This window comes from Podarcis gaigeae (genome assembly GCF_964106915.1).
Source record: "Podarcis gaigeae genome assembly, chromosome: 5".
Lineage (NCBI taxonomy): Eukaryota > Metazoa > Chordata > Lepidosauria > Squamata > Lacertidae > Podarcis > Podarcis gaigeae.
The window spans coordinates 65840787-65868063 of record NC_139681.1 but is presented as its reverse complement, the minus strand read 5'-3'; the positions used below and the strand labels follow the sequence as shown (position 1 = coordinate 65868063).

Below are 27277 nucleotides of genomic sequence, written 5' to 3'. Positions count from 1 at the left end.
TCTTCCCATCAACAATAAAATAGCCTCTTACCCTGGTGTCGGGGACCTTTTGGTGAATCCTGTGTGCTGTTACCAGGCAAGACTATATCTGTCAATGAAGTGATAATTTTAAAGCATCAATTGGTGAAGTACCGTATTTTTCCGTGTATAATAAGATGCCACTTATTTTGGGGGACTCCAAATTAAGAAAACACCCCTCAGGACTACCCGTGTATAAGACGAGCCCCAATTTTAAACCTACTTTTTTGGTTTTTTAAAAAAACACACCTAGTCTTATACACAGAAAAATACAGTAATTGCTGTATAAATGTTTGACATCAAACCTCCCTGCAACCCCATTGTTCTTTGCAAAAATAAATATGAATTAATGTACTGTAAACAACACTTACACCATCATATAGCTACAGCTGGCAAGAGTTAAAATTATCTTGCTTCTCCCCTCTTCCTGCCCCACTATTTTTGCAGAATTAAAACTGTTTTGCCACAACAGAGTTTAAGATGAGGAAGAAAAACACAAAGTTCTTCACTTTCTACCCCATTATTGCTGGTTTTCTACCTCTGATAGTGTTGTTGTGCTGATGAAGTCACTGTACTGCTCTCCCTCTCCCTTCTGCATTCTCTACAGAGATTGATGAATGCCTGTCTGATCCATGCAAGAATGGTGGGACCTGCACAGATCGACCAGGATCCTTTGCTTGTCATTGTCCTGAGGGTTTCATTGGAACTCAGTGTGAAACGGGTAAATAGTCTGTTGACCCTTCTTGGAACTTCTATCACTACTTCCTCCTAGCAATTCAAGATCACTGGAATCTCCCAAATATCCTTAAGCTGCTCCATCTGTTCCGCTGGTACTAACATATCCCACTTTCTTTTAGCATAAATTTCTTAATATTGGTAACAGTTCAGGATCAAAGGCAAAGCTTTGAAAGAGGTTATTCTTGGAAAACCTGAGTTATTTTCTTTAACCAATTCAGCTGCCATAGGCTGTGTGAGCCTCACACAGTAGTCATACAAAAGTTAGCATTATTCTAACCCATAGAAAATGCTATTTAAAGACCTTTCTAACTCAGAAGGTTTCAGACGGCATGGTGTCATGCACTAGCTGGCTAATACACATTATCAACTTTTAAAAATAGCAAGGTTGTTCTTTTCCTCAATTTGGATCAAAGCTGGCTTCTGGGGAAAACATCCAAATGCTGCATTTCATGATAGAATAGATACAGGATAGAGAGGGGCGTGGGTGGCGCTGTGGGTTAAACCACAGAGCCTAGGGCTTGCCGATCAGAAGGTTGGCAGTTTGAATCCCTGCGACGGGGTGAGCTCCCGTTGCTCGGTACCAGCTCCTACCAACCTAGCAGTTTGAAAGCACATCAAAGTGCAAGTAGATAGGTACCGCTCCAGCGGGAAGGTAAACGGTGTTTCCATGCACTGCTCTGGTTCGCCAGAAGCGGCTTAGTCATGCTGGCCACATGACCCAGAAGCTGTACGCCGGCTCCCTTGGCCAATAAAGTGAGATGAGCACCGCAACCCCAGAGTCGGTCATGACTGGATCTAATGGTCAGGGGTTCCTTTACCTTTACTTAGATATAGATTGTGGCTAATGTTGTAGATAGGTGTACGCAGCCAAGGTCTCCCCATGGAAGCAACTCATCTGTAGTGAGTGGCTATGGTCTAATAAGAGGTATGCAAAATCTTGAACAGGAAATTCTGTAACTCAGAAGTAAATGGTTTGGTGCTGCATGTAAGCAGCAATTAGACAGGCTTAAGGAAACATGCCACCATCTATCTTGAATTTCTGCTGATTTCTTATTTACCGGGGAGATTAATACACTGTGCAGATGGATGGCCCCAGGGAGGGTTTTCACGTGGAGCTAATGCACTGTACTACAGCAGGCATCTTTGCAAGGGATTCTCCACCAGATGCAGAGTCATCCTCTTAATTCCATGTGACACCTCCTACAGATATCTGAGTGAGTGTATTTATGCCCTCCAGAAGTGGATGCCTGTGAATCAAACCCTTGTCGGAACGGAGGAGATTGCGAAAATTACAGTGGCTCCTACCTGTGTGTCTGCCCAGAGGGCTTCTTTGGCTACCATTGTGAAATAGGTAAGCTGATATAGAATGGGAGCACACGTAGTACATGCAAAGGTTCTTAGTAGCCTTTTAGGAAAGGTAGATGTGGGGGAGGGGACAGTATTTAGTCTGATCCTCTCCTGACATATTTTCCTAAGGGAGCCTGCGCTGTCTTGAAGAACCACTGTTCTGAACTGTTCGTTTTGCACTTCTTCCCCAGCTAGTGACCCCTGTTTCTCCAACCCCTGTGGGAGCAGAGGCTACTGCCTGCCCAGTAACGGATCTCACATCTGTACCTGCAAAGTGGGCTATACTGGCAACAACTGTGAGAAAGGTAAAAAAGCCATTTCCATAGTTGTCTGAAATAGAGTCATTGCTAACCATGCTGATCCCAGAAAATGGTAGACATATAGCAGGCAATAAAATCCTTTTAAAATAGGTTGGGTTTTTTAATTGAGTTGTTCAAAATGAATAACATCACTTTTTATATTTTACAAATAACAGTAGTAAACTACAAAAGAAAAGGAAGAAAAACACAACATTCAAACCGACATTGTATTTTACAAAACGCAAAGCAAACCTATTCAGAAGGTGATTAAAATCAGCATCAGCTTAAAAGAACTAAAACACATGCAACTTCTATATGTCTAAACATGCAACTTCTATTTTTTCTAAACAAAAAATGTTTTCATCAGGCACCAAAAAGAAAAGAATAAAGTGAAGGTGCCTGCCAGATGTCAATAGTCAGGGATTTCTAAAGTGTAGTAGGTGATGCCACATGAAAAGACCAATTTATTACAAATGCAGAACAAGTATTACATGGCACCTTAACACTACCAGTTTCACAGATCAAATCAGCTGAATGGGCATATATGGTGTAAGGCAATCCCAGAAGTAAACCGGTCCCAAGCTGTGAAGGGCTTCATATATGTTTGTTGAAAGTTGGGTTACTTTGGTGAGTCTTGTCCAGTTGAACTGAACTGAAACCAGAAGAGAATATCATTCAAGGATCCAGTGCTAGATCTTAAGAGTCAAATGAGTAAACTAATGGGAGCCAAGGGCCCACAGAACCTTGCTGTAGCATTACTACCCAGTATGAATGCTCATCAAGAACTTGTTCCCACTGGGGCAAAGTAGATGAGCACATTCCCATCTGTTGTGCTCATAATGCACCATGTGATGTGGATTCTCTTTGCAGATCTGCATACTCGGTATCCCCTCAAAAAAGTTATAAAAGTTAATGCAGTTCAGAATTCCATATTTGAAACACAGCATGTTTAACACTAGCATTCTGCCAGTCTTGCCTTAATATATTAAGTTTATATTAATCATAAACTATGCATTCCCCAACCTTGGGTCCCCAGGTATTATTGGACTTCAGTTCCCATCATTCTTGATCACGCTGGGTGGGAATGATGGGGGTTTGAATCCAACAGCAACTGGAGACCCAAGATTGGGGAAGGCTGCCTTACCTGCTTCCTCTTGTATGAAAAATACAATAATGAGATGAGGGAGGGCAATAATTCTGTTTGTTAACATGTATTATGCTTCCTTTTCTTTCATTTGCATTGACACCCTGAAGAGCTGCTGCCACCAACGTCATTAAAGGTGGAAAAGGTGGAGGAGACAGGGCTGACAATCTCTTGGCGCCCTCCCATGGACCCGGCTGCCAAGCAAATGATTGATGGCTACGCCGTGACGTACGTATCCTTCGACGGCTCTTACCGCTGGACTGATTATGTGGACCGAAGCCGTGCTGCCCACCATTTGCGGGCACTAGCCTCCGGCAAAGCCTACAATATTTCTGTCTTTTCAGTCAAACGCAAATCGAACAACAAGAATGATATCAGCAGGCCCGTCATGCTCGTCACTCGTACTAGTGAGTAGCTCATTCAGCGGGATAGAGTGGTGGGTGCAGAAATGCCTGGCTCCAGCAGTGAGGCAACTGTGTTTGCAGGTCTCTTTCAGACCCATAGAGGCACACAGCATGTTTCCCAAGCGATATGGAACAACAGAGCACAATGTCTTTTGTTTATAAGAGGAGTTTCTTCCCTACCAATCCAGTGTCATTGCTGTCACACAACAAATTAAGTTTATATATTCAAAACACAAAAACATTGACCTGCACCCATGAATTTCCACTCCTCCACCCCCGCTACTTGTTCTCCTGCAGTGGCATCTATAGAAGTAAAAGTTGCTGTTAAAAAGAAATATGTAGTGGAAGTTGCATCTCCGAAACAAAACAATTGCCACACCTCACACAATTGTCACTCGAGAAACATTTGTAGAAGAACATCTTGTTTCTCAGTGTCTACTAATCCTTTAAGTATAATGATGTAATAGAGTCCAGAAGAGGCTAAATTGCTTGGATTTTGCTTTACGTGCATAGCAAATATTGTAAAAGGAAGAAGGAGAAAAAAACGAAGGGGGAAATGCAATATCCATTCCCATTAACATGAAGAATCCAAAATCCATTAAAAAGTTAAGAATGGTGCATCAGACCTATTTAAACATATGCATTTATATAAGCCATTGAAATTGGTGTCCAAATGAGATTGCCGATTATAAGATATGTTCAGATGTCAAAATGGACGTAAGATCTTCAGACCACTAATAGATGGTGGGTATTTGGGTTTTTCTAGTGGTGTTTGAAATGCCCCCAACAAGGTGTTAAAGTGCTTGTTCCCTGATAGCATTCTATGCCTAGCTTTCTTCGCTAAGGCATCAGTAGTGGTCTCTGAACTATATGTAATAGCTGGCTTTTTTATTTATCTTTTTTTTAAGCATAGAATTTCTAAGAAAAGGAATCACAACAGTGGATAATTCCACTGTATAGTGATGCTCGTTTGGAATGTATGTTTGCTCAAAGTAGAGTCCTGGCGGGCAAGGGAAATTCCATCTAATCAGAGAGTATGATTGAATTTCTTTTTTTGGTAGGGAAAACAGATGCCAACAAAATGACAAATGATCTTGGGGAAGATCTGCTTGCACTCTCTCTCTCTCTCCCCCCCCCCCCAACTTTCAATTTTACTGAATGCTCCCCCCCCCCCAACGCCTCTCTAGACCTTAACAAAACATGCAAGGAGTAAAATTGAAAGACAGCATATTGAAACCCGATGAAAGAAGAGGATTTTATGCTCTTATAACCTGCAACAAGATAATGATTAAAAGCAAAAGGAGAGGTGAAGCAGAAATTTTATATTAGGTAATGAGGCTGCCCTGAGAGATGTCGCAAACAATAGACTTTTTTTCCTAGAGGAGGGAAAATATCTCTGCCTCAAGGGCATGAACTGATAAAGCCAGAAAGAAACCACCCTGAGGGTAGATTTATTGCATAACTCTTATTATTTTACTCTGAAATTCTTAGTGATGCTCACTGTTTCGAAAGAACCAGATAGACCATTGTGCCAATCTCTTCTTCTATTGTGCTGTACATATTTCTTGTCAACCAGCTGAAGTTGGAGGCCTTTAATACAGAGCACACATTATGCTTAAAACCAGGCTTTCTCAACCTCGGCCCACCAGATGTTTTTGGCCTACAACTCCCATGATCCCTAGCTAGCAGGATCAGTGGTCAGGGATGATGGGAATTGTAGTCTCAAAACATCAGGAGGGCCGAGGTTGAGGAAGCCTGCTTAAAACCTCCTTGCTATAACTAATGTGTATATCCCATGAACTGTTGAGGGAGCTGAGAGTCTCCCATCATTCACCATCAGAGACTTTTGCTGCTTTGTAATCCTTTAAGAATTATATGGAAAAGGCTTCACTGGTAGTTGTCCATCGTCAGTTTAGCCTGTAACAATCCATTACTTTAGGCATTTCCATATGCAAGTGTGGTTTCTCCCCCATGTCACTTATGCCACTTTGTCAACCTTAATGGGATGGGGATTGTACTGTTTCACATGACGGAACTAGCAGGATTGGTTGAGTGATACTGACTGAACAATCCTGGTGCACAGATAATTTATAGGAAACAGTGCTGCAGATTTGCCATATGCATTCCTCTGTAGCCTTCTAACTCCTTCTATAGCTTGTGGGATATTTGCATGCATATGATGTGTCTTACTCCCATACTAGTTAGCACCCTTTGCTTTCAACTACTTTCCTACTCACTTCTGCTTTAGTCCTACAGCATTAAGTTGGCCACACAGGAAGCTGCCCATCTGGACGGAGCCTTAGTTCACAGATTTATACCATCAAGCTTTTTTTTAATGCTCTTGGGCAATCAGCTGTTAACACCACATCGGCAGATCTCAGTTTGACAAATCACTTAGCGTATTCACAGGAACATCTTGCTGTTACCAGTCAAGAACAAGCCAAATGCTGTACATGGTTCATACATAGCAAGCCCTTCATCTCCCTCACCACTATGAGGTTATATGGAGCCTGTAAATAGAAGAAAACATGCTTTGAATAAGTATGGTGGGAATGTCTGCTGAGAGAGCCTACCTTGATGTCTGGGGCATTCTGTGGTTTCTATAAATTGTAGGTTTATCCTGGCTATGCTAATCCTCTGTGTGATTTGGCATTAAAGCTCTTTTAGGTAGGGGTTAGCTGTATTGGACTCTGCTGCATGGGAAGCATAACTCACCCTTCCTAGGTATTGCCATCCATGTGGGCTAAGGAGCTCAAGGTGGCATGCCTGGTTCTCCTCCATTTTATACTCACAGCAACCTGGAGAAACTATGACTGGTCCAACATCAACTCTATGGTTCTATCACCTAGTGAGCTTTATGTCTGAGTGGGGATTTGAACTATGGTCTCCCAGGCCCTACCCTTAACACTAACCACTACGCAACACCAACTTTACTAAGTGACTGTGCCATATGGTGTCTTATGGGTGACCCTTGAATGCAAAAAAGGGTCCCATGAGGTTGCAATATGTCATGTCCTATACTCCCAGTAAGGGAGGGAGCCCTCTGCTGTAGAAGTCCTGCCAGAGAGCCCAGACTGACCCTTTTCTTCTGTAGGAAACTACTGAGATGAGAAGGAGGCCTCCAGCGGGGCAGGGCTCACCCATGAGGATCAAGTGAGTGTGTCACTGTCAAGTGGGGTGAGTCGTAACCGCCTCCTGCGTTTCCCCTCTCTCATCCTGCCAGGACCTCACCCAGTGGAGGGATTTGAAATTGCCAATGTGACTGCTACAACCATTACTGTGCAATGGGCTCTCCACAGGCTCAAGTACGCTACGGTCAGCAAGGTGCGTGTGTCCATACGGCAGCCGGATGATGTGGAGGATCGTGCTGTGGAGTTAAACAATACAGTGACAAAATACACATTCTGGTGAGCAAGAAGCAAGAGACTTCCTGCGGGTGGAGGGAGGGAGGTGATGGTGAATGAAAGTAGGTCAGGTGGTGGCTTGTTACTTAGCCAGTCAGTGGTGCTGGGAGGCAATGAAGAACATAAAAGACCCTGCTGGATTCGGCCATTGGCCTATCTAGCCCAGCATCCTGTTCTCACAGTGGCCAACCAGATGCCTGTGGGAAACCCACAAGCAGGACTCAGTACAAGAGCACTCTCCCTTCCCTTGGTTTCCACTGTGGTCCTGAGCTATTTAAGGCTTTATAGGTCAAAACCAGCACTTTGAATTGGGCCCAGAAACTAATCGGCAGCCCATGCAATCAAGCCAGAACTGGTGTTATAATGCTCAAACAGTCTTCCCTGCTGAGCAACCTGGCTGCTGAATGTTGTACCAGCTGAAGTTTCCAAACCGTCTTCAGAAGCTGCCCCATGTATAATGTGTTGTAGTAATCTAACCTAGAGGTTACCAGAGCATAGACAACAGAATTTAGGCTATCCCTGTCCAGATAGGGGTGCAGCCGTGCTACCAAGCTGGTGGAGGGCACTCCGCACCACCAAGGCTACCTGATCCGCAAGCGACAGCAATGAATCCAGAAGTACCCTCAGGTTATATACCTGCCCCTTCAGAGGGTATGTAGCTACGTCAAGATCATGCCACTTCCCATCCATTTGGTCTAGGGAAATGCCCACTAAGTGCCTCAGTCTTATTTGAATCAAGGCAAGACCACAGTCCAGCACATCCATATATACAGGTGTAAGAAGTAGAGTTTTGTTTGACAATATACTTCAAAGCATCAGGTGACCCCGCTCAACAATTTCATGTAGATGTTAAGCAGCATGGGGGATAAAATTGAACCCTGAGGAACCCTCCAAGGGGCTGAAGAGCACTCCCCAAATATCATCCTCTGGAAATGATAATCAAAGTAGAACCAGAACCACTGCAAAGTAGTGCCACCAACTCAGGCAGCTGCTCCAGAAGGTTACCATGGTTGATGGTATTGAAAGCAACTGAGAGGTCAAGGAGAAATTAACAGGGACATTGTCTCTCTCTTGCCAGAGATAATAATCAAAAGGGGTGACCAAGTAGTTTCTTTGCCAAAACCCTGATTGAACTGGATCTAGCAAATCAGTTTCCTTCCAAAGTGCCTGGATCAGGTCTGTGACCACCTGCTCAATAACCTTAACCATGAAAGGGAGAGTGGCAACTGGTCAACCAGGCAGGGACCACCCCCTTTTGCAAGGAGGCATTAATCACCTCTCTGGCCCAGGCAGCTGCTACTTTTTTATCAGCCAAGAGGGACAAGGGTCCAGAGTGCAAGTGGTCACCCTGATGGATCCACACACCTTGTCCAGATCCTTGAGCCTTACCAAATGAAACACATGAAACACATTCAACACAACAAGACTAGACTGTACTCTGGGCACCTCTTGAGATTTATCTGTTCTAACAGCGGAGTCAATTGATTTTATCCTCAAAATGCTTTGCAAACAAGTCACAGTGAGCTACTGTTGGTTCTGCTACTTCCTTTGGGCCAGACTGTACCATCTGGAAAAGCTCTGCCAGATGGCATAGTGAGGATGCAGTGGAGGCAGCAGTAGATGACTTCTTTGCTGCCTTCACTACTGCTGTTAGGCTAGATGATGAGCCCTCACCAGTGTTTTCTTCCACTTGCGTTCAAGCCATCTCCCAGCTTGTTTCATTGCCCTGAGCTCCGAGGTATAACTTGAGACTCTTCAATTAGAAAGAATTTGAGGCTCAGATGGGATGGAAAGGAATTTGGAATTGACATTGCTTTCAGGTATTTGCCTCATGCATTCAACAGCTCTCTGTGTGCAGTAGATATTTGTTCACATTTCTATCTGAGTGGGTAGTTTATGCAAGTCTCTGACTCAGCAGCAGTCAATAAGCTTGTTCTTTGTTCCCAAATCATAGCATCTGACTGAGATTTACCCAGCGTATCTAATCTTCCAACAGGGACCTTCAGCCAGGGCAGAAGTATCTTATTCACATGTGGACCTTGAGTGGCCTCAGTGCAGAAGACCATCCCACTGAGAGCTTTGCTACTGCACCCGTCTACGTGTGGACACGTGAGTTTGAGAGAAAATTCCCCAACTTGCTTCTTGCCTCCCCACCTTATTGCCCACTAACCAACTTTTTAAAAGCACTTTTTCCCCTGTAGTGAATCGTACTTGGCCTGAGCATTAGGTTCAGAGTTGGAGCTCAAAATGCTTAAGGGTACAAGAGTCAGGTACAAGAGTCCTATTTAACAAACTCCTATGAGGCTATGTACCATACTACTTTTCATTAATATAGGTTCAGAATAACTGAAAAGCTCTTTTCCATGTGTGTATATGTCCATTTTATATTTAATGTTGCACAACTGCAACTATCAAACTTTTTTTGCTAGATTTTTGAAGCGCTTTAAGGAGGTACCTGCTAAATTTGGAAACTTCCTTTTGCAAGTGCAATTAGCAGTCCTATGGTACAGGTGTTTTTTTTCCTGCGGAGCTGTTACAAGCATCCTTTGGCTAGTGCCTATGACAGTCCCTCCTTTGTCCCCATGTCTCTGAACAGTTTCTCTTTCTTCTCTGGGAACACAATGCCTGTTTCCTGGTAGAATCCCAGTGGCCAAATAACAACTGAGCCACCCAGAGGCTTGCAGCAGTCTAAGAGGGCACCTTTGTTTAACCATTTGAGAAAGCATGGTGGAAAGAGAACAGTTTTGCCTCCAAGGGCTCCCTGCCCCTTGTTTCAACTGCCCAGTGGATGAGAAGAATAAAGGGCAATTGAAAGGAATTCCACAAGGATCTTCCTCCTTCTCCCTGAACAGGACCTCTTCCTCCTAGAAACCTCACGGCATCCAGAGTCACAGCCACCTCTGTTCAGATGGTCTGGGAGCAGCCCCTGGTTGGCACAGTGGAAGGTTACATCATCAATGTCACCACCAGTCAAAGTGTGAAGAGCCGCTACGTGCCCAATGGGAAGCTATCTTCCTACACAGTGCGTGACCTGAACCCAGGTCAAAGATATCGCCTATCAGTGATGGCTGTTCAAAACACAGATCAAGGACAAGTAACTAGCGAGCCTGCCCACCTGTACATTACGGCCTGTAAGTCCAGCCTCCCATTCCCTATGTTCATAGCTTCCTGCAAGCCTTTTGTTTCTTTTGTAATATGACATTATGTGGGCCCTAGCCTCTTAGGATGTCAGCATGTATATTCAACATATCATCATAGCATGAGAGGGAGGGAGGGAGGGAGGGAGGGAGGGAGGGAGGAGAGAGAGAGAGAGAGAGAGAGAGAGAGAGAGAGAGAGAGAGAGAGATCCATCTACAGTCATACCTCGGGATGAATACGTTTCAGCTTAAATATTTTCGGGTTGTGCTCCGCGGCGACCTGGAAGTAACAGAGTGCATTACTTCCGGGTTTCGCCGCATGCGCAGACGCACAAAATGACAAGTAATTACAAAATTAGAAAGGTCCTCTTTAACACCCCCCTTGCTTTTGCTCATTTAGAATTTAATATCCTTGCAGATATTGAGAGCAAGTAAATTGTGGTTTTTCAACAACAGAATCAGCCAAGGAAGAGGGCTGAATACAATTAGAATTGTGACCTTCGGAGGACTTAACCCATTCCCACAGTACTGTGCTGTCTGCTATTTTGTTGGTGTGGGAGCAGGGTCATTGAGAATAAAACTACCACCACCACCGCACCAAAGCCTAATCATATCTACACACCCACTGCTGTAAATATTTTTAAGGGAGTAGGAGATCCAGCTGGAGAGGGGTCTCCAAGGCAGATCTTATTATGTGGGCAGGTTCAAGTGTAAAGAGGCAGTCCCTGAGGTACTTGAGTCCTAAGCCATTTAGGGCTTTATAGGTCAATAGGTAAAGGTAAAGGCACCCCTGACCATTAGGTCCAGTCGTGGCCGACTCTGGGGTTGCGGTGCTCATTTCGCTTTACTGGCTGAAGGAGCCGGCGTACAGCTTCCGGGTCATGTGGCCAGCATGACTAAGCCGTTTCTGGCGAACCAGAGCAGCGCACAGAAACACCATTTACCTTTCCTCCGGAGTGGTACCTATTTATCTACTTGCACTTTGATGTGCTTTCGAACTGCTAGGTTGGCAGGAGCAAGGACCGAGCAACGGGAGATAATCCCGTTGCGGGGATTCGAACCACCGACCTTCTGATCGGCAAGTCCTAGGCTCTGTGGTTTAACCCACAGCGCCACCCACATCCCTTATAGGTTAATAGACGTACCCTAAATTGTACCTGAAGAAGGAGTTGGTGTAGTTGTATTAAAGCTGGCATAATTCACTCAGTCCCAGTAAAACATAACCTTCTCTGGTCTGCAGTGCAGAAGGATGGCACCCCAGAAAGGCGCTGGAGCCAAACAGGGCATCCCCGTGTGCTGAGAAACCGGGTCCCCCCGGCATTCCTGCCAGAACTGCGTCTGCTTGCTGATCACAATGCCCCTGAGGAACCCTCACAAGCACCTAGGTAAAGAATGGGGCTCAGTTGCCATGCAAAACGAAACAGATTACACATTGTGACTCATGAGGTGCTGAAATCGGAGTATGTCAGTTCAGCTGACACTATATCACAAATAGGAATGTCCAAGTGTTTTTTCTTTTTAAAGGTTTACAGAGCTAGTGGATGGCAGAGGGAGGATCACCACTAAATTCAGCAACTTGCCCAGTAGATCTGTCACTGTGAGAACACGTAAGTGCCCTTCATCCTCCCTACTTGTATTCTTTGTCTCCTAGCAGAGCACTAATCCTCAGGCTAAGGTATTGTTGGCTTCCTTTTTTAGAACCTGAGGCTCCCATGAAAGTGGAAGAAAATGGGGAGGAATCAAAGAAACAGGTCAGCCAGGCACTGCACCTATCAGAACCTGAGAACAGCAAGAGGGAAAGTAAGTTTAAAGAGATAACGAGCATCTCTGGAATAATCCAGAAGTCAAAGATGGTACAAGGCCACACAAATAAAATGCACAAATAAAATATAAGTCTGCTAAAAATGAAAATACACTTAAAAGCCTGGGATAGTATCTTTGCCTGGCACCAAAAGAATAACAATGTTTGCAACAGGGGAATTCCACAAATGGGTTGCCATCCACCTTCCACCGGAGAAACACCTCAAGGAACAGGCACTTTAGGGGAGAAATAGATTTGTTGTGATAATAATTAGGATTACTCTCTTGTTCTAAAGAAATAGTAATTGCTGGATGAGCCCAGCTAGAGATAGAACTTCTCTCCTTTTTATTATTTGTCATATACTCTCACTGCTACTTAAACCACCAGTCAGTCTAGTCTAGTGTTCTTTGATAGGACCTTACTGATGTGAATTGAACAGTAGACCATGATCTAACTGCTACTCAATCCAAATATATATATATTGTCTAGAACATTTTTGTAGGCATAACACTAAGGACGTTAAAGGAGGCTATCTTGCTGCTGTATGTGTAATCCTGAACAATATGCACAGGGATTGAGTATTGGTCTCTGTATATACCCTGATGGGATGTCATGTGGACCATTAACTACACGAACAAATCGAACAAAAACGGGCCATGTCTGATCAGTAGTGACATTCACAGGGATATAGAAAGGAACAGCAAGATAAAATTATGCATAGCCTGTTAAACAGTAATAAGCTTCTGTTTTAATAGAGACACATGTAAGGATGTGCACATGTATTTGTCATCAACAATAAAGTGCACTTCTTGAATACTGTTTTTTTCTGCAAGAAAATTGTCTCTTAGGTGACAAGTTATCTCGGGGACACTTCACAGACAATCCTAAGTTTTAGCTGGAGCCAAGGGGAGAATCTTTCCAGTAACTAAGAACTAGGGATTGCTCCTTATGATGTGTACGTTACATTGCACTTTTCACCTCTAGCAAACAGGTTTTGTATTGTTTTAAAAAAACACAATAGAAGTGTGTGTGTGCGCGCAAATGACTTTTTACTTTCTCAAACACTTTTTTTTACTCCTGCTTTTTTCCAACCAGCATGTGGGCAAACTAGTCATAGAAAAGGTTGTTCTCTGGCTTGGTGGACTAACTCATGATCCCAGCTTGGGCACTTGCATGGTTGGCTACACTAAATGATTGCAGTTGACAATTCCCACCCTCACCTAAAGATTTGACATAATAATGAACCATCCAAGGAGTTTCCCAGCCCCTACAGGATCCCATGGCTCACTCCTGTACACAGGACCAACATACTTGCAAGTAACTGTGAAGAAAGCTAAGCAACTTGCCTTTGATTCACCTACTCTCAAATCTGAATGCTAGCTCCCATTTTCCTTTCTCACATAAGTAAGACATAGTACTCTGCCTGTTGCCTGGAAGTACTATTGATGCATGCTTTAACTGTTGAGTGCAAATTCCAGGATATCTTCCTTTATGCAGCCATAAATTTTCCCTTGGCTTTTTTGCTGGCCCATGTAGGACTAGCATGGATAGCTGGCTTGGGTGAATATCTGATGTTTCCTCCCTTTATGGTCTTGATTTATGGGCTACTACTAAAATGAGGCTGCATTTTTAAGCTGTATTTTAAGCCGTATTTTAATTGTTTGTTGTTGTTGTTGTTCTCTATTATGTTTTATTGTAATTTATATTTGTAATTTATTTATTGTAATTTATATTATATTTGGTGTTAGCCGCCCTGAGCCTGGCCCTGGCTGGGGAGGGCAGGGTATAAATATTATAGTTGTTGTTGTTGTTGTTGTTGTTGTTATCCCTTTCATCACCAATCACCAGGTGGCAAGCAGAACTGTTCCATAAACTTCTGCCAAAACGGAGGGACCTGTGTTGCTGGCCCAGAGTCTTATCACTGCGATTGCAATCCTGGATTCAAGGGCAGACAATGTGAACTAGGTGAGTTAAGAACAACACAGGCTTCTCTGGACTCTCCTAACGGTATGATACTATGGGTGCTTCCAGATGTGGATGATTTTAAATTGTTTACTCAATCTTGACCTTCCTCCTAAAGGAGCCCAGGGCATCAAATGGTGAAGTGAAAAAACAAGTGATAAAATAATACAATTAAAAATAGAAAAGTTAAAATTTTAAAAACAACTAAAAACACGTGAATATTAGTAGCACCCAGTTGTTCCTGCTCTACTGCAAGTAGAAGAGCAACTCTGATTCCAGACTTTACACTCTGCAGCCAAGTGGGCAACCCCCATTTTCCCAGTGTGTATGCCATACAAAGGCACTGTGGGTTGGTGGTTCCTGTATCTGGGAGACCGGCCAATTGCCTATTCTGGATGGAGTTCCCTCAGAAAGAAGAGTTTTGGGGTGCTTCTGGGTCCATCTTTGTCTGGACGCTCTGGTTGCCTCAGTGGCTAGGCGTGCCTTTTACCAGCTACAGCTGTTTGTGGACAGGGTTAGTCTGGCCACAGTAATTCATGCAATGGTAACATTAAGGCTCAGTTATCACAATGCACTACCTTGGGCCTGTTCTGGAGGCTCTAGCTAGTGCAAAACGCTGCACCCAGGCTGTTGATAAAAGAAAACACTTCATGCACTGCGTAGTCAAACTACAGAGCTTGCTCCCCCAGGAGGCAGTGATGGCCACCAACTTGGATGGCTGTAAAAGAGAACTAGACAAATTCATGGAGGAGAGGGCTATCAGTGGCTACTAGGCAGGAGTGTCAGCTTGGCCCCCCATGTCGTGGGTGCCATGCCGCATGAATGGCCCTGGCACCAAAATCTGTGAGTGCCCAGCCCCTTCATGGGGAATTTTGTGGGTGCTCGGGCCCCCAGGGAGTTGGCACCTATGCTACTAGGCATGATGGCTATGCTGTACCTCCACAGCTAGAGGCAGCAATGCTTCTGAATACCAGTTGCTGCAAACCAAAGGATGGGAGAGTACTCTTATGCTCCCTGGTTTCTAGTTGGCTATTCTTATACTCTTTATATTGATGAGGAGAGGCCACTGCAAGCAGCTAACTTCAGTGCTCAAAAGGTTGGGCTGTCTGTCCATAGGATACTGGGAACAGGTTCGAGGTTCGTTATTAATTTACAAGGCCCTTAGCAACTTGAGTGTCGGGTTAACTCAGGGACTGCCTGATCCCTTAGATTCTGCTTGATCACTGAGGTCTTTGAAGGGGTCGCTGTTAGTGGTCCCCTGCGGCTCAGATGCATAGCTTGTATCTATAAGGAGCCATGTGTTCAGGATGGAGGGCCCAGTTTTATGGAGCTCCCTTCCAGTTTAGCTGAGAGAGGCCTCTTCCCTGTTGAACTTCTGGCACTTACTGAAGACATCAAGATTTCTTTGGTTATGGGAATATAGTGCTCTCTCCTTCCAAACTGTTGGTTTAATGGGTCTGCTTATCTCCCTTCACTCACCAGCACTTGGGACAGGAATGAATTTAGAAGGCATTGGTTCTAAGTCAACCTGCCTTTGAATAATAGGAACATTTAACAATGCTTAGAAATTGGTCTTGAAATATCTCTCTCTGCTTATTATAGTCCTCCCTCCTTCCCTAACCATGCCAATTTCTCTCTTCAGCCTGCAAGAAGGTGCCTCAGTCTTGTACTCGGCTTTACTCAGAAACCAAATCCTTTCCAGTCTGGGAAGGAGGTGTCTGTCATTATCTGTAAGTACTGTCTCACAGAACATTAATTCAGAGATCAAATTAGCTCTCAGTCCCATTTTGATAGATAGGGCCTTGTACATTCCATTTTTGTTGTCCTGCTATCAATCCCCATACACAGGAATATAATTTAAAAGTACAAGAACATCTGAAAATACAAAGAATTTTGTGAATTAAATATTCCCTGTTCTATCAAAAAATTGGTTCCTAGGATCCTAGAGAGGAGGCAGGAATAAACGCAGACAGTAAGCCAACTGAAGTTTGTAGTGCAGACATACACAAATGGTTGCAGAATGTGATTGCTGTGCAGCTTCTAAGATGTGATAGATCATGAATGATACAAATGGTGAGCAACTCAGGGAATGGTGAGGAACTCATAATTTGGCTGCCGGTGGTTTTGGAGGGGCAGGCACTTGGGGGAAGATAGGAACTTGAGGATATACAAATGTCCATTTTAGTGCTGGAGGTTTCTCTGTCAAAGTAGGAATGTTGGTGGAAATTAGAGAGGTCCAAGCTATGTGAGAGGTTCACAACCAACATACTATTCAACTGTAGCCAAGCAGACTTTTCATCATTCCTACTCTTAACTTGCATTTGCTGTTGTGGTAGATACAAGAGGATCTACAAAGTGCACCAGGATGTCTGCTACAAGGAGAGCTGTGAGAGCACTGTTTCAAATAAGGCACACAGCAGGTAAAGGAATGTTGGTGGCTTTGTGGGAAGTCATAGCTGTGGGGGAAACCCTTGGAATGCAATATCCAACTCCTGATTTCTGACATTACTGATGGTTTAGGTTAGCAGCAACCATCTAATCTTGATGTTAACTTATGGGTTGTTTAGACCGCTGGAGTGTTTAAACCTGTGATCATTTACTCAGTCAATATTATTGCTACTTTAATTCTGCTGCCATTGCCCAACATGCTGCTGGAGCAAAGTAGCATTTAGAACAAGCAGAGTATGTTTGAATGTTTTATAGATTTAACGTTCTCTTGTTTGTTTCAGAAAACAAAGTAACAGACACTGAAGCCATATAGTAAGTACCTTTGCAGGAAAATATAGGGAATGAGGGCTCCATAAACCTCTGTGCTGGATAAACCACAGAACAGAGTTGAGGAATCTGTGGCTCTTCAGTAGTTGGCTACAACTCCCATCCCTGATGGGAGCTGAAGTCTTAACAATAGCTGAGGAGTATAGCTTCACCAGCCCTGCTAGAGTTAGGGGTCTTGTAAGGAACAAGTTATCTAGAAGCTCGCTGGGTGGGGCATATCCTTTATCCTACTTGCAGGAAATTCCTTTTGAAGTTTCCACAGCTGAGGATGTTGTGGGTGTTCTCTAACTGCATCATATTGGTGAACAAATGTTTTATTTATTTAGATTGATTTGTTTATTTAAAGTATTCCAAGAGGCTCTCAAAGTAGCTTATGAAAGATTTGCACATATAAAAATATAACTTGGTGACAGGTATCTTCAGGCAACATTCCGCCCCCCCCTGCCCCCTTCATTCTTTATTTTTCCTTGGTGTCATCAGGCCACAGGCCTACTGAGGTGAGGAGGGCTGAGCAACTGGATCTTGCTCCATCTATGGTGGAGCAGTCTCTTTGCTGGCAGAAAACTTCAAAATATCGACGGGTAGGTAGCTTGCTACTAAAGGAAAAGTGGCAGCGATTATTGACTACCACAGAAGATTTCATGAAAGATATAAGTGAGACAAAGAAAACAGCACCCCGATCTTTTATTCCAAGCAGATGCTGGGCGTCTTTAGTACCAGAAGGCTCAGACATGACAAAGTGACAATCTCAGAAAATTTCAGAGAACACCTCGAGAGTGTTTATACATATCTGACACTTAAGCCTGACCTTTCTACATTACAAAGATAATTGTCAACCAGTTTTCTGCCTACTTCCCTACACATGCTGAGGAATGAAATGTCAGAAGCAGCCTTTAGCGTTCTTTGATTCTGCTCATTGAAAGCAGCATTTCTTTCAAAGCTCTTTCAGTGCGACTGTGTCTCTCTACCCTCCATAAAAAATTTCAGTAATGGATCCCAAAGCTATACCAACAGAATTCCTCACCAGGATTCTCCTTGCTGTGGGAATATCAAGGATCTGCTCACCAGTGGAACTTTGACATTTTACTAAAGAGTTCAGTGTAAATATGAATAACTAGTAAATCTGCTTGTTAACTTTTTAACACAAGTGAAATAAACGTTTTAGCAGTGAAATGGAGGAAGAAAATAATCTTTGTACCTGTGTTTTATGCATGCACACATAATCTAAATGCTAGCTGTTGTGTTTTATTTTTCCTTTGTAGGTTCCAGAACACTCAACATTTCTTTTAACTGGATTGGAAAAAAGGAGAGACCCTCCAGCAAGATCTATGGACTTTTCTTCCTTTGCCTTGTTCAGGAGGTGTTCACCAAATAGCCATATTCCTCTCTCTTTGGCAGGATTATAAGGGTCCGCTTACCTTTCTTCATAGCACCTGAATTTATACAAGATGAGTGACATGTTAGAAAAGTCTCTCAGGATTGAAGTCTATTATGGGCCACTTGCCGCAAGGGCAGAGCCTAAAGTTTCACCAGTGATGGAGATACTGGTTATATAATCTGTGGCCACTGGACTACCTTAAAAGAAAAACAAGCCCTGAAACAAATGTTCTGGATTATAACCAAAAGGAGAACCTCCCTGGCATAAAATTTGATGTTCAAAGCTAATCACAAGTCTAAAATACTCCCATTTGCAAACAGTGTGTCTTTTAAAAAAACACTAGGTTCTTTTCCTTTGTTTTTCCCTTTGCAAGATTAGTTAATGAAAAGCAACAAATCTGACAGCCAGCTACTGCTGTGCCTTTTTATTGCTAACAAATTACTAGCATTTCAAAAGTTATTCTAGAGCAGGGGGGAAAGGGCTGCAGAAGCTAGAAGTCTATATCCATTTTCAACAACAGATCAAACAGGCTTTTAGTTATTCAGCCTGTGGACATGCTATTCTGTAAAGTGATTAGAAAATGCCATGCCTTAATAATTAAAAAAGTTGAAAACCCTTCTAACCACTCTATGAAGGGTAAATAGATTGCTTTCCTATTTAAGTCAGGATTGTGATGCCAATGGAGGAAAAATAGCAGAGCATTTCTTCCTTCTTCCCAGATGTTCACTTGCTACAGCTCCCAAGAATGGCCAGCTACTCAAGGAGCCTTAATATTTCCTAGATTTGTGAGTTTGTATGACTAAATATAAAATTGTGTTTAATATACATACACTGTATATTTTATAAATTAATACAGCCAGAGGTTCAATTACAGTTTACCTATTATTATTCCCCTAAGTGCTGGTAGCTCTCTAGCAGCCCATTCAGCAATTGCAAAAAAGAAAAAAAAAAGGGGGGGGGAGCAGCCTTGTTCCCTAGAAAGCTAATCCTGGCAACCTTTAAGTGTTGTAAATATAGTTTCTTCAGCAAAGGATAGCACTAACCATACCCAGCAGGAAAAGGCCCTTCCCACAGATATCACAAAAGGATAGCCTCTAGGAGAAGGGCTCACTGGAACCAATAAACATTTAGGTTTATTCCAATTATTTACATAAGTTTTGCAGCAGTATTAGCTAAAGGATCCCCCTCCCCACAGAAACTGCATTTTTCACTACAAGCCTTCTCAAAAGGCATGGGCTGTAAGAGAAAATCATATACTTAATATGACTAATACAAGATCTCCAAACTCTCCCCATTGCAAATTGTAGCATTTCGGTTGGATGTTCTGTAATTTGCCGTTTTATGAAAAGAAATAGAAATCTGGATTTCTCATTCAGGGAAGGTTTCTTCAGGAGAACCTTTAAGAAGGCCTAGCTTGTATAGATTGGCAAGAGTAGACATGACACCAAAGGACCACAGATTGCATTGTCAGAGTAGTGTTAAAACTACATTTTTAGCTTTTCTAGCATTTTAAGCACTGATTTGTCTGAACAGCCAATCATGTACTGCCACAATGAACCGAGGCATTGAGAAAATAGGCATTTTCATGTTTCATTAGCAAGTAGAGAATTTATCATGCCCTCTGTTTCTGATGTTCAGGTTGTGAGCAGCTTATGTAGCCAAAACAGCACCAGGCTTGGGGGGGGGCGCTTAATGGTTTGCAAAAGTACAAAAATAAAATCATATGGGGGGGATGACTAAAAATGGACAGAACCCCAAAACAGCCATGAGGCCACACACAATGCTGATGGGAGGGGAGAACTGGAATGAAGAGGTGGAATACTGAACAGATGCACTCCACCTGCTACAAGCACTAAAATCCCAACTGCTTCAGTTTAATTGGCTTGAGGGTACATGGAGGCAATCTCACTGTTAAAAATACAGCTTCCAAGGTCCAAAAAAGGGGGTGGGGGAGGAAAGGGGTAGTAATCCCGTCAGCTAAATAACACATTTTTCCAGGCCCAGTAAATTGACAAAAATAGTGAGAGGTCTTCAAAGCCAGTTTCTTGTCTGCCGCACAGCAACACTGGTTTTCCCCCCAGGCACAGTCTAAAGTAGAACAGTCTGTATCAAGTCAGTATTTTATAGCCAGATTGAGGCATATATAATGCAGCAATAAACTAAAAAAGATTTTATTCTGTCAAAGTTATTTTGTTTTGCATTTTAGATTAAAATAGAATTTATTTAAAAGCTAGTCTGCTTTCTTTAAGAATACGTGAGGATGCCAGTTGGCTACCAAAATCCTGTTCCTTTACCAACAATTATAGCAGTTGTCAGCCACCAACAACCAGGAACACCTGTTTGCTATCCTGAGCATGAAATTTCTGCTTACAAACTGCACCTAGGCCCACATTTCCTCTCCCATAAATCGTTATCTATGCTTTGCTTCACAGAACCCATAACACCTACTTCTCTGTTCTGAGAACAACATCTGACTTTTTATTTCACAGCCTGCATTTCATCTTCCTTGACAATCCATCCCTAGCATTGCCGATTTCAAGTCCCTCAGAGAAAAACAAAATTGTTGCCATTCTTAAAAAGAAGTGCATTCTTATCCTCTAGAGTAGAGGTGGGTAACCTGTGGCTCTTCACATGTTCTTAGACTTCCATAATCCATGACCTTGTTGGCTGGGGAGTTGGGAGAGACCCTGATGTAGAGGAATTCCTCAGTCCAACTTGAGAACTCCCACCTCAAGCTTACCCCACGATTCTCAGTGGTTCTAAAGGAACAAGCCAAAGTAATGACAGGAGATCACAAACATTTTGGGTTCCATTGCTTTTACACAGCTGCTGAGTAGACCTTACCCTTATTGACCACCACCTCTCATATTTACACAACTGATGCATTTTCATTCCCCAATGTTCAAGCCAATTCTAGACTTGAACAGATTATACCAGTACCAAACTTCAGAGATTTTTTAATTTTATGTACTTAGTCTGAATCAGACCCTTCGCCATCACTCTCTGAATCTGAGAGATCGTTTTTCTCTGCCGCTTCTTCCTCTTTCCGCCTCCGTTCTTCTTCACGGGCCAGCAATTTCTTAAATATATTATACTCTTCCAATGAGGAACAGGCCATTTTTTCTATAAAGTCACTTTCAGAAGCTCTGATTATGCTTTTCAGTTTGGGGTTGACAACCTGGGTCTGTCCTTTCTTGTCAGGAGTTTGAAAGAGTCCCAACCGCTCCAAGAAAATAACCCGGTTTTTTATCTCAGCCAGTGATGCTTGGAACAAACCAGAATTCACGATTTCTCTGTGTTTAATCCCCATCCTAAAATAAGCAAACTGAGAAAAAAAGAAGGAATCAAACCTTGAATAAGATATTATCAATATTCGATGCTAGACTGTGAACCAAGGGCTGGAAAGGGTTTATTATTTGGCTAAACGTGTTTTGGGATCTTTTCCTTTGCTTCTCTACTGTGCCTCTTTTCCTGCCTTTATAGTCAAATCAAGGAGGTTACTAGTTCACTAACACCAGTGCCACTGGATTTCATGATGTTTCCCCCCTAAAACTGGAAAAACATCTGAAGTCCTTAAGAAGCAGTTGTGGCAACAAAGGTTGAGACAAGAGTAGCCATCCAGAGAAATTCCATACAAAACTAAGAGTGAGATACAGCACAGCATGGATGGATGTGCGTCTGCAAAATGGTTTCTTCTCTTCTTCCCCTTGCAGCCCAGCAACCCCTCCCAGATCTTGAGTGGGTCGAACAAATCCCAGGGTGCATGGGAGCTGCAGGAGGAGGGGGAAACCTGAAATGTCATTGCACAAGCAGGCTTATGTTGTGCAAGCAAACGACCGTCACTTGATGTGACCCAAAGATATGAAGTCACAGCCTTTAATGCAATAAATTCAAAAGCATGTCCATTAGACAGCAGAGGAAAGTCAAATGTTACATTTCTCAGGGCCCACATGAGAGATTCTAGAAACAAATCAATGGAATGGGAGGCACAAAAGCAAAGTTTATTCTAGCTTCCATTATCTATATCAGTATTTGGAAGAGGGGAAAGAAAAGATCCTATTTTTAAAGCACATTCTAAAAAATGAGTTATATGGAAACTCCCTGCTAAAACGTATCTTTGGTCTTTGCAAGATCTGTGAGTGGGATCTACTGCGACTGGAGGCCTACCAGCTAATCCACTCTGGGAATGTGCACTAACACTATATATTTGATATACAGAAACTGTCTATTATGAATTTCTGAAAATATAATGCAGCATACATTACCTGGAATTTGTATTCCACATCACCTAGCTCCTCCAGCAAAATATTTGGGCATGTTTGCAGAATTTTTGATATCTGCTGCACAGAGAAAAGGCATTTTTCTTTGAGGAGATTCTCTACGACCTCAATTCTCTTTTGTGGCAAGGTAAAAATTCTTGGGAAATGAACTGCTATATGGTTAAGGCCCACTGTTAAAATAAAGAGGAAAAAGACATAAATAATCATACCCTAGGCTTACTTTTTTGGTTTGCTCCTCAGTACTCCTTGTGTACCTGCTGTACATACAGCCACCCAGTCCTTCAGGCTAAAAATGTTTCCTGAGTATATGTCTGGCTCATTTTTTATTGTGCAGAACTTTGTGCATTTGCATGTGTATGTACTGCAACTGCACAATGCAGGAATAAAGGAAACACTGAGGAGCAAATGAAAAAGGAAATGAAACAATGATTAACAATACAGAAGGAATTCTTTAGACGGAGAAATACAACTTTTTCATATAAAACAAATTTGGAGGACTAGAAGAAAGCTTGAAAGGAAAAATTATGCTTTTACATCCTTTTCTAACCCAAGTTTTATCATGCAAACACTTTTAAAATCTGCAATTCAGTTCCAAACTTTCCCTTTTCTGTTGTATTTGTAGCATCTGGGAGCACCTGGAGATGCAGATTTGACCTTTACATTCCACCTACAATTGTGGGCCAAACTTTCACAGCTGGATCTAATCTTCTTTGAAAGGCTATCTAAATCTGTGGTGTGTAAAGTGATCGATGAACATATATTTCTATCAACATAATGGAGCCATGGTTCCTATCACTGCATGTGCAACTTAATTTGCACCCTTTCCTAGAGATCAGATTTTCTGTCTTTTATTCCATATAATGCCCACTAGAAGAGTTAAAGATAATGCTCACAGGCTCCAAACAAGGTTACAAAAATCCAGTATGTCCCACAGCACACAATTCAGTACAGATGTTCCACTGATTGCATAGCACAGAGAAAGCATTACCTTCCTTGAACGCCAGCCTCCTTAGCAGATCTGCACGGTCCTTTATATGCTTTGATGACATTCCCAGCAATTCAGGGCTCTTCTGTAAGACATTTAGTGTGGCGTCTGTGCTTAAACCCAGAAGAAGGAGCTCTGAAACGACAGCCAACCTGAGCTGAGGAGGTGCATATGGCTGCAAGCTGAACAAGTGTGTTATCTGAGCAGGGCTTAGCCCCATGGCCAAGAATGGATCTGCCACCTTCCCCAGCTTCAGGAGATCTGAATCAGCTGGTCTCTCTGGCTCTACTTGGGAAGTAGCAAGAGTCTCTAGAAACTTCTGAGAGGCTTCACTGGTGTCTGTTTTACAGCTTCCATGGGACACATTTGCTTCACTTTGTCCAGAAGAACTGGTGCCAGTCAATCTGCAGCCCAGGTGTTGAAGAGAGCATAGAAAGGCAAGTGGGGATGCCTTCAGATAAGTCAATTGGATAGAGCGACAGGCAAAGGGGACAAATTTGTGCTTCTGCAAGACCTAAAGGAACAGACAACAAATTTTAATATATTACAAATTACAGTCATACCTCGGGTTAAAGTTGCTTCAGGTTGAGCATTTTTGGGTTGCACTCCATGGTGACCCGGAAGTAATGGAACACGTTACTTCCGGTTTTCACTGCTCGCTTCTGCGCAGACGCTCAAAATGATGTCATGCATGCGCAGAAGCGGTGAATCGCGACCCGCACACACGGGTCGCGTTCACTTCAGGATCAGAATGCAAATGGGGCTCCGGAACGGATACCGTTCGCATCCACAGGTACCACTGTATTGTGTTGTTCAGAAAACTTTAGGCATCAAGAACTAGGGGACCAAAGCATCCTTGCAAAAATGAAACCACACAGTCATTCTAACAAGTTTTTCAAGCCATCAGACTAGTAGTATGAGTCCATGGTGGTCATTTACTCTGTCAGTGTTTGCATTACACAGTGATGCCCACAAGCACCATGAAGACAAATAATAATCTTTATTTAGAATCATAAAAGGGGTCATGGATTACTATATACAAAACTCAATCCGGTCTGGTATAAGTAACAAATACAATGAATCTTACACGGCTGATCCATCTCAGATCATTTGTTAGCCAACACTTGCAAAGCACCAGTTTCAAAGCAGCTCTCGCCATCCTGTAAAGTAGTATGCTCTCAAAATCACAATGCGGACTAAATGTATTTTAACCCATTTACAACAATGGTAGCTGAAGATGGTTTTAAAAGGTAGTTTCCAACACCTCCAATTCATAGGTAAAGGGACCCCTGACCATTAGGTCCAGTTGTGACCGACTCTGGGGTTGCGGCGCTCATCTCGCTTTATTGGCCGAGGGAGCCGGCATGCAGCTTCCGGATCATGTGGCCAGCATGACTAAGCCACTTCTGGCGAACCAGAGCAGCGCACGGAAACGCCGTTTATCTTCCTGCCGGAGCGTGCTTTCGAACTGCTAGGTTGGCAGGAGCAGGGACCGAGCAACGGAAGCTCACCCAGTCGCGGGGATTCGAACTGCCAACCTTCTGATCGGCAAGTCCTAGGCTCTGTGGTGTAACCAATTCATGCTTACAGACTGGCAATTCTAAACTATATTGACTACTGTATTGTTGAAGACATGGCCATTTTTTCCAAATTAAGAAAATACAGTACTATGGACGTATATACCTGGGAGTAAGTCGTATTTTGGGGGGGGGGACGCAGGTGGCGCTGTGGGTTAAAGCCTCAGCGCCTAGGACTTGCCGATCGAAAGGTTGGCGGTTCGAATCCCTGCGGTGGGGTGCGCTCCCGCTGCTCGGTCCCAGCGCCTGCCAACCTAGCAGTTCGAAAGCACCTCCGGGTGCAAGTAGATAAATAGGGACCGCTTACCAGTGGGAAGGTAAACGGCGTTTCCGTGTGCGGCTCTGGCAAGCCAGAGCAGCGATGTCACGCTGGCCACGTGACCCGGAAGTGTCTCCGGACAGCGCTGGCCCCTGGCCTCTTGAGTGAGATGGACGCACAACCCCAGAGTCTGTCAAGACTGGCCCGTACGGGCAGGGGTACCTTTACCTTAAGTCGTATTTTACTTGGTGGAACTTACTTCTGACCAATTAAGTTTAGGATAGCCATTCACATACGAAACACTAAGCATACATTAGGAGGATATAACAGTGAAAACTAATCTATTACTTATCCATTTAAAAGCTTGTATGTCCCATCTTTTTTCACCAAGTTTACTTGGAAGCTTAAGCATTAAATTTCAAACAACACAAACAAACCAAAACACACAACCAGAAAAGGAAAGGCGGAATCTCTAAGTTGCCATTAATTGACTAGATGCCCTTTCAGGCAAACTGCCATCTTGCTGCCATCCTGCCCCCACAGGCAACATGGGGATACCAAGTTACTATACACCCTTGTTGCAATGATTCAGTGATTAAAGTGCTGTTATTTACTTCAGGGGTGGGAAACCATTGTTTCCCCAGACTTTGCTGTACTACAATTCCTATCATATTTGCTGCATATTTTGGGATCTCTGCTTGGGTTCTCTCACCAAACAGTACTTGCACCAAACCTGGATCTTTGCATCCAAGAAATTATTCTTTTATATACTTTTTTCCCCCTCCTTACTTGCCAACCAACATTTAGCTGTTCTTATTTTATCTGTAAGCCACCTTGAGTCTCTGTCGGGGCAAAGGCGGTATACAAGAAGCAAATGTATAATAAATAAAATAATAATTCTAAAGAGGCGGCCGGAAAGAGAAGTGGGCAAAGTGCCACAGACTCTAATGAGAGCCGTGCCAGAAAAGCCTCTGAAAGGGCAGGAACGAGCCAGGCTGCAGGCACAAGAACACGCGTGTATCTCGCGTGTCGGCATGCTACCACGAACGGAAGGCTCAACGCGCAGAGGTAACGCTTGGGCTCCACTCCGTCCAGGCTGCCTCCCACCGTGAAGCTGGGAGTCTCTCGCACATCCGCCACGGGGCGGCGAAGCAGCTTGGGTTTCCCGTGAGGGCGCGTCGCCTCGGGGCCAGAGCTCCACCGCCAAGCCCTGCCGCCAAGACTCCTCCCTACCTGCGCGCAGAAGCGCCCCAGCCGCGCGCCCCTCATCTTGCGAAGCTTCCTCTCCGGCGCGAGGCTCTCAGAGGAGGAAGGTGTTCGGTCAAACGCCTCCCCTCTCGGAAACGGAAGCTGAAGGGAGAGTTCCGCCGCGCGGTTGAGGACTGGGCAACCTCTTCCCGTGCAGGAGAAAGCTAGTTGCGTTTAGGCCGATCGATGCGGAGGGCAATTGAGCTTAGGAAGTAATCTCTGCTATTCTCCCGTAAAGAGTCGCTTCAGATGACATTTTTAAAGTCATACCCTTAAGATTTGAGTGCTCGGGGTGGGGAATCTAATGCACACACCTGTCCCACTCAAAATAATGCAGCTACACACGTCCAGGAGATGGGTTTGATCCCGGCCCTTGTTTACCAAAACAGTGTTCGCTTGGAGGCAAACGGGGGATTATTCACACCCCACTATGAAGATATATATAAATTGCTGGATTTACCTGTAAGCTAAACAAGCTATAGCTTAGGGCCCCACTCTTGGGGGTCCCAAAAAAATTAAAA

At 43.5% G+C, this 27277-nt stretch overlaps 2 protein-coding genes across 4 annotated transcripts in view; one reads left to right on the top strand and one right to left on the bottom strand.

The window, feature by feature from the left end:
- SNED1 (sushi, nidogen and EGF like domains 1) overlaps positions 1-20636 on the top strand; it is a 76520-nt gene extending 55884 nt beyond the window's left edge. For both annotated transcript variants that reach the window (XM_083740102.1, XM_083740103.1), the window contains 15 exons: positions 626-739; positions 1994-2107; positions 2295-2408; positions 3657-3953; positions 7174-7357; positions 9351-9463; positions 10207-10485; positions 11732-11876; positions 12016-12098; positions 12190-12291; positions 14141-14257; positions 15897-15984; positions 16591-16674; positions 16984-17014; positions 18292-20636. In XM_083740102.1, coding sequence (XP_083596228.1) covers positions 626-739; positions 1994-2107; positions 2295-2408; positions 3657-3953; positions 7174-7357; positions 9351-9463; positions 10207-10485; positions 11732-11876; positions 12016-12098; positions 12190-12291; positions 14141-14257; positions 15897-15984; positions 16591-16674; positions 16984-17005 — 1856 coding nt within the window. In that variant the 3' untranslated portion in view covers positions 17006-17014; positions 18292-20636. The remainder of the gene's footprint in view (positions 1-625; positions 740-1993; positions 2108-2294; positions 2409-3656; positions 3954-7173; positions 7358-9350; positions 9464-10206; positions 10486-11731; positions 11877-12015; positions 12099-12189; positions 12292-14140; positions 14258-15896; positions 15985-16590; positions 16675-16983; positions 17015-18291) is intronic.
- On the bottom strand, positions 18273-26850 carry MTERF4 (mitochondrial transcription termination factor 4). Of its 2 annotated transcripts, XM_083740104.1 has the most exons (5): positions 26075-26287; positions 23676-24186; positions 22673-22857; positions 21379-21732; positions 18273-18462 (listed from the first exon to the last, which is right to left on the bottom strand). In XM_083740104.1, the coding sequence occupies exons 1-4, from the start codon at positions 26177-26179 to the stop codon at positions 21379-21381; spliced, it is 1155 nt and encodes a 384-aa protein (XP_083596230.1). In that variant the 5' UTR covers positions 26180-26287; the 3' UTR covers positions 18273-18462. The 2 variants fall into 2 exon arrangements, with proteins under 2 accessions (XP_083596230.1, XP_083596231.1); XM_083740105.1 differs by lacking the exons at positions 18273-18462; positions 26075-26287 and adding an exon at positions 26742-26850 and having other exon boundaries at positions 20563-21732.
- Positions 26851-27277: the final 427 nt, after the last annotated feature.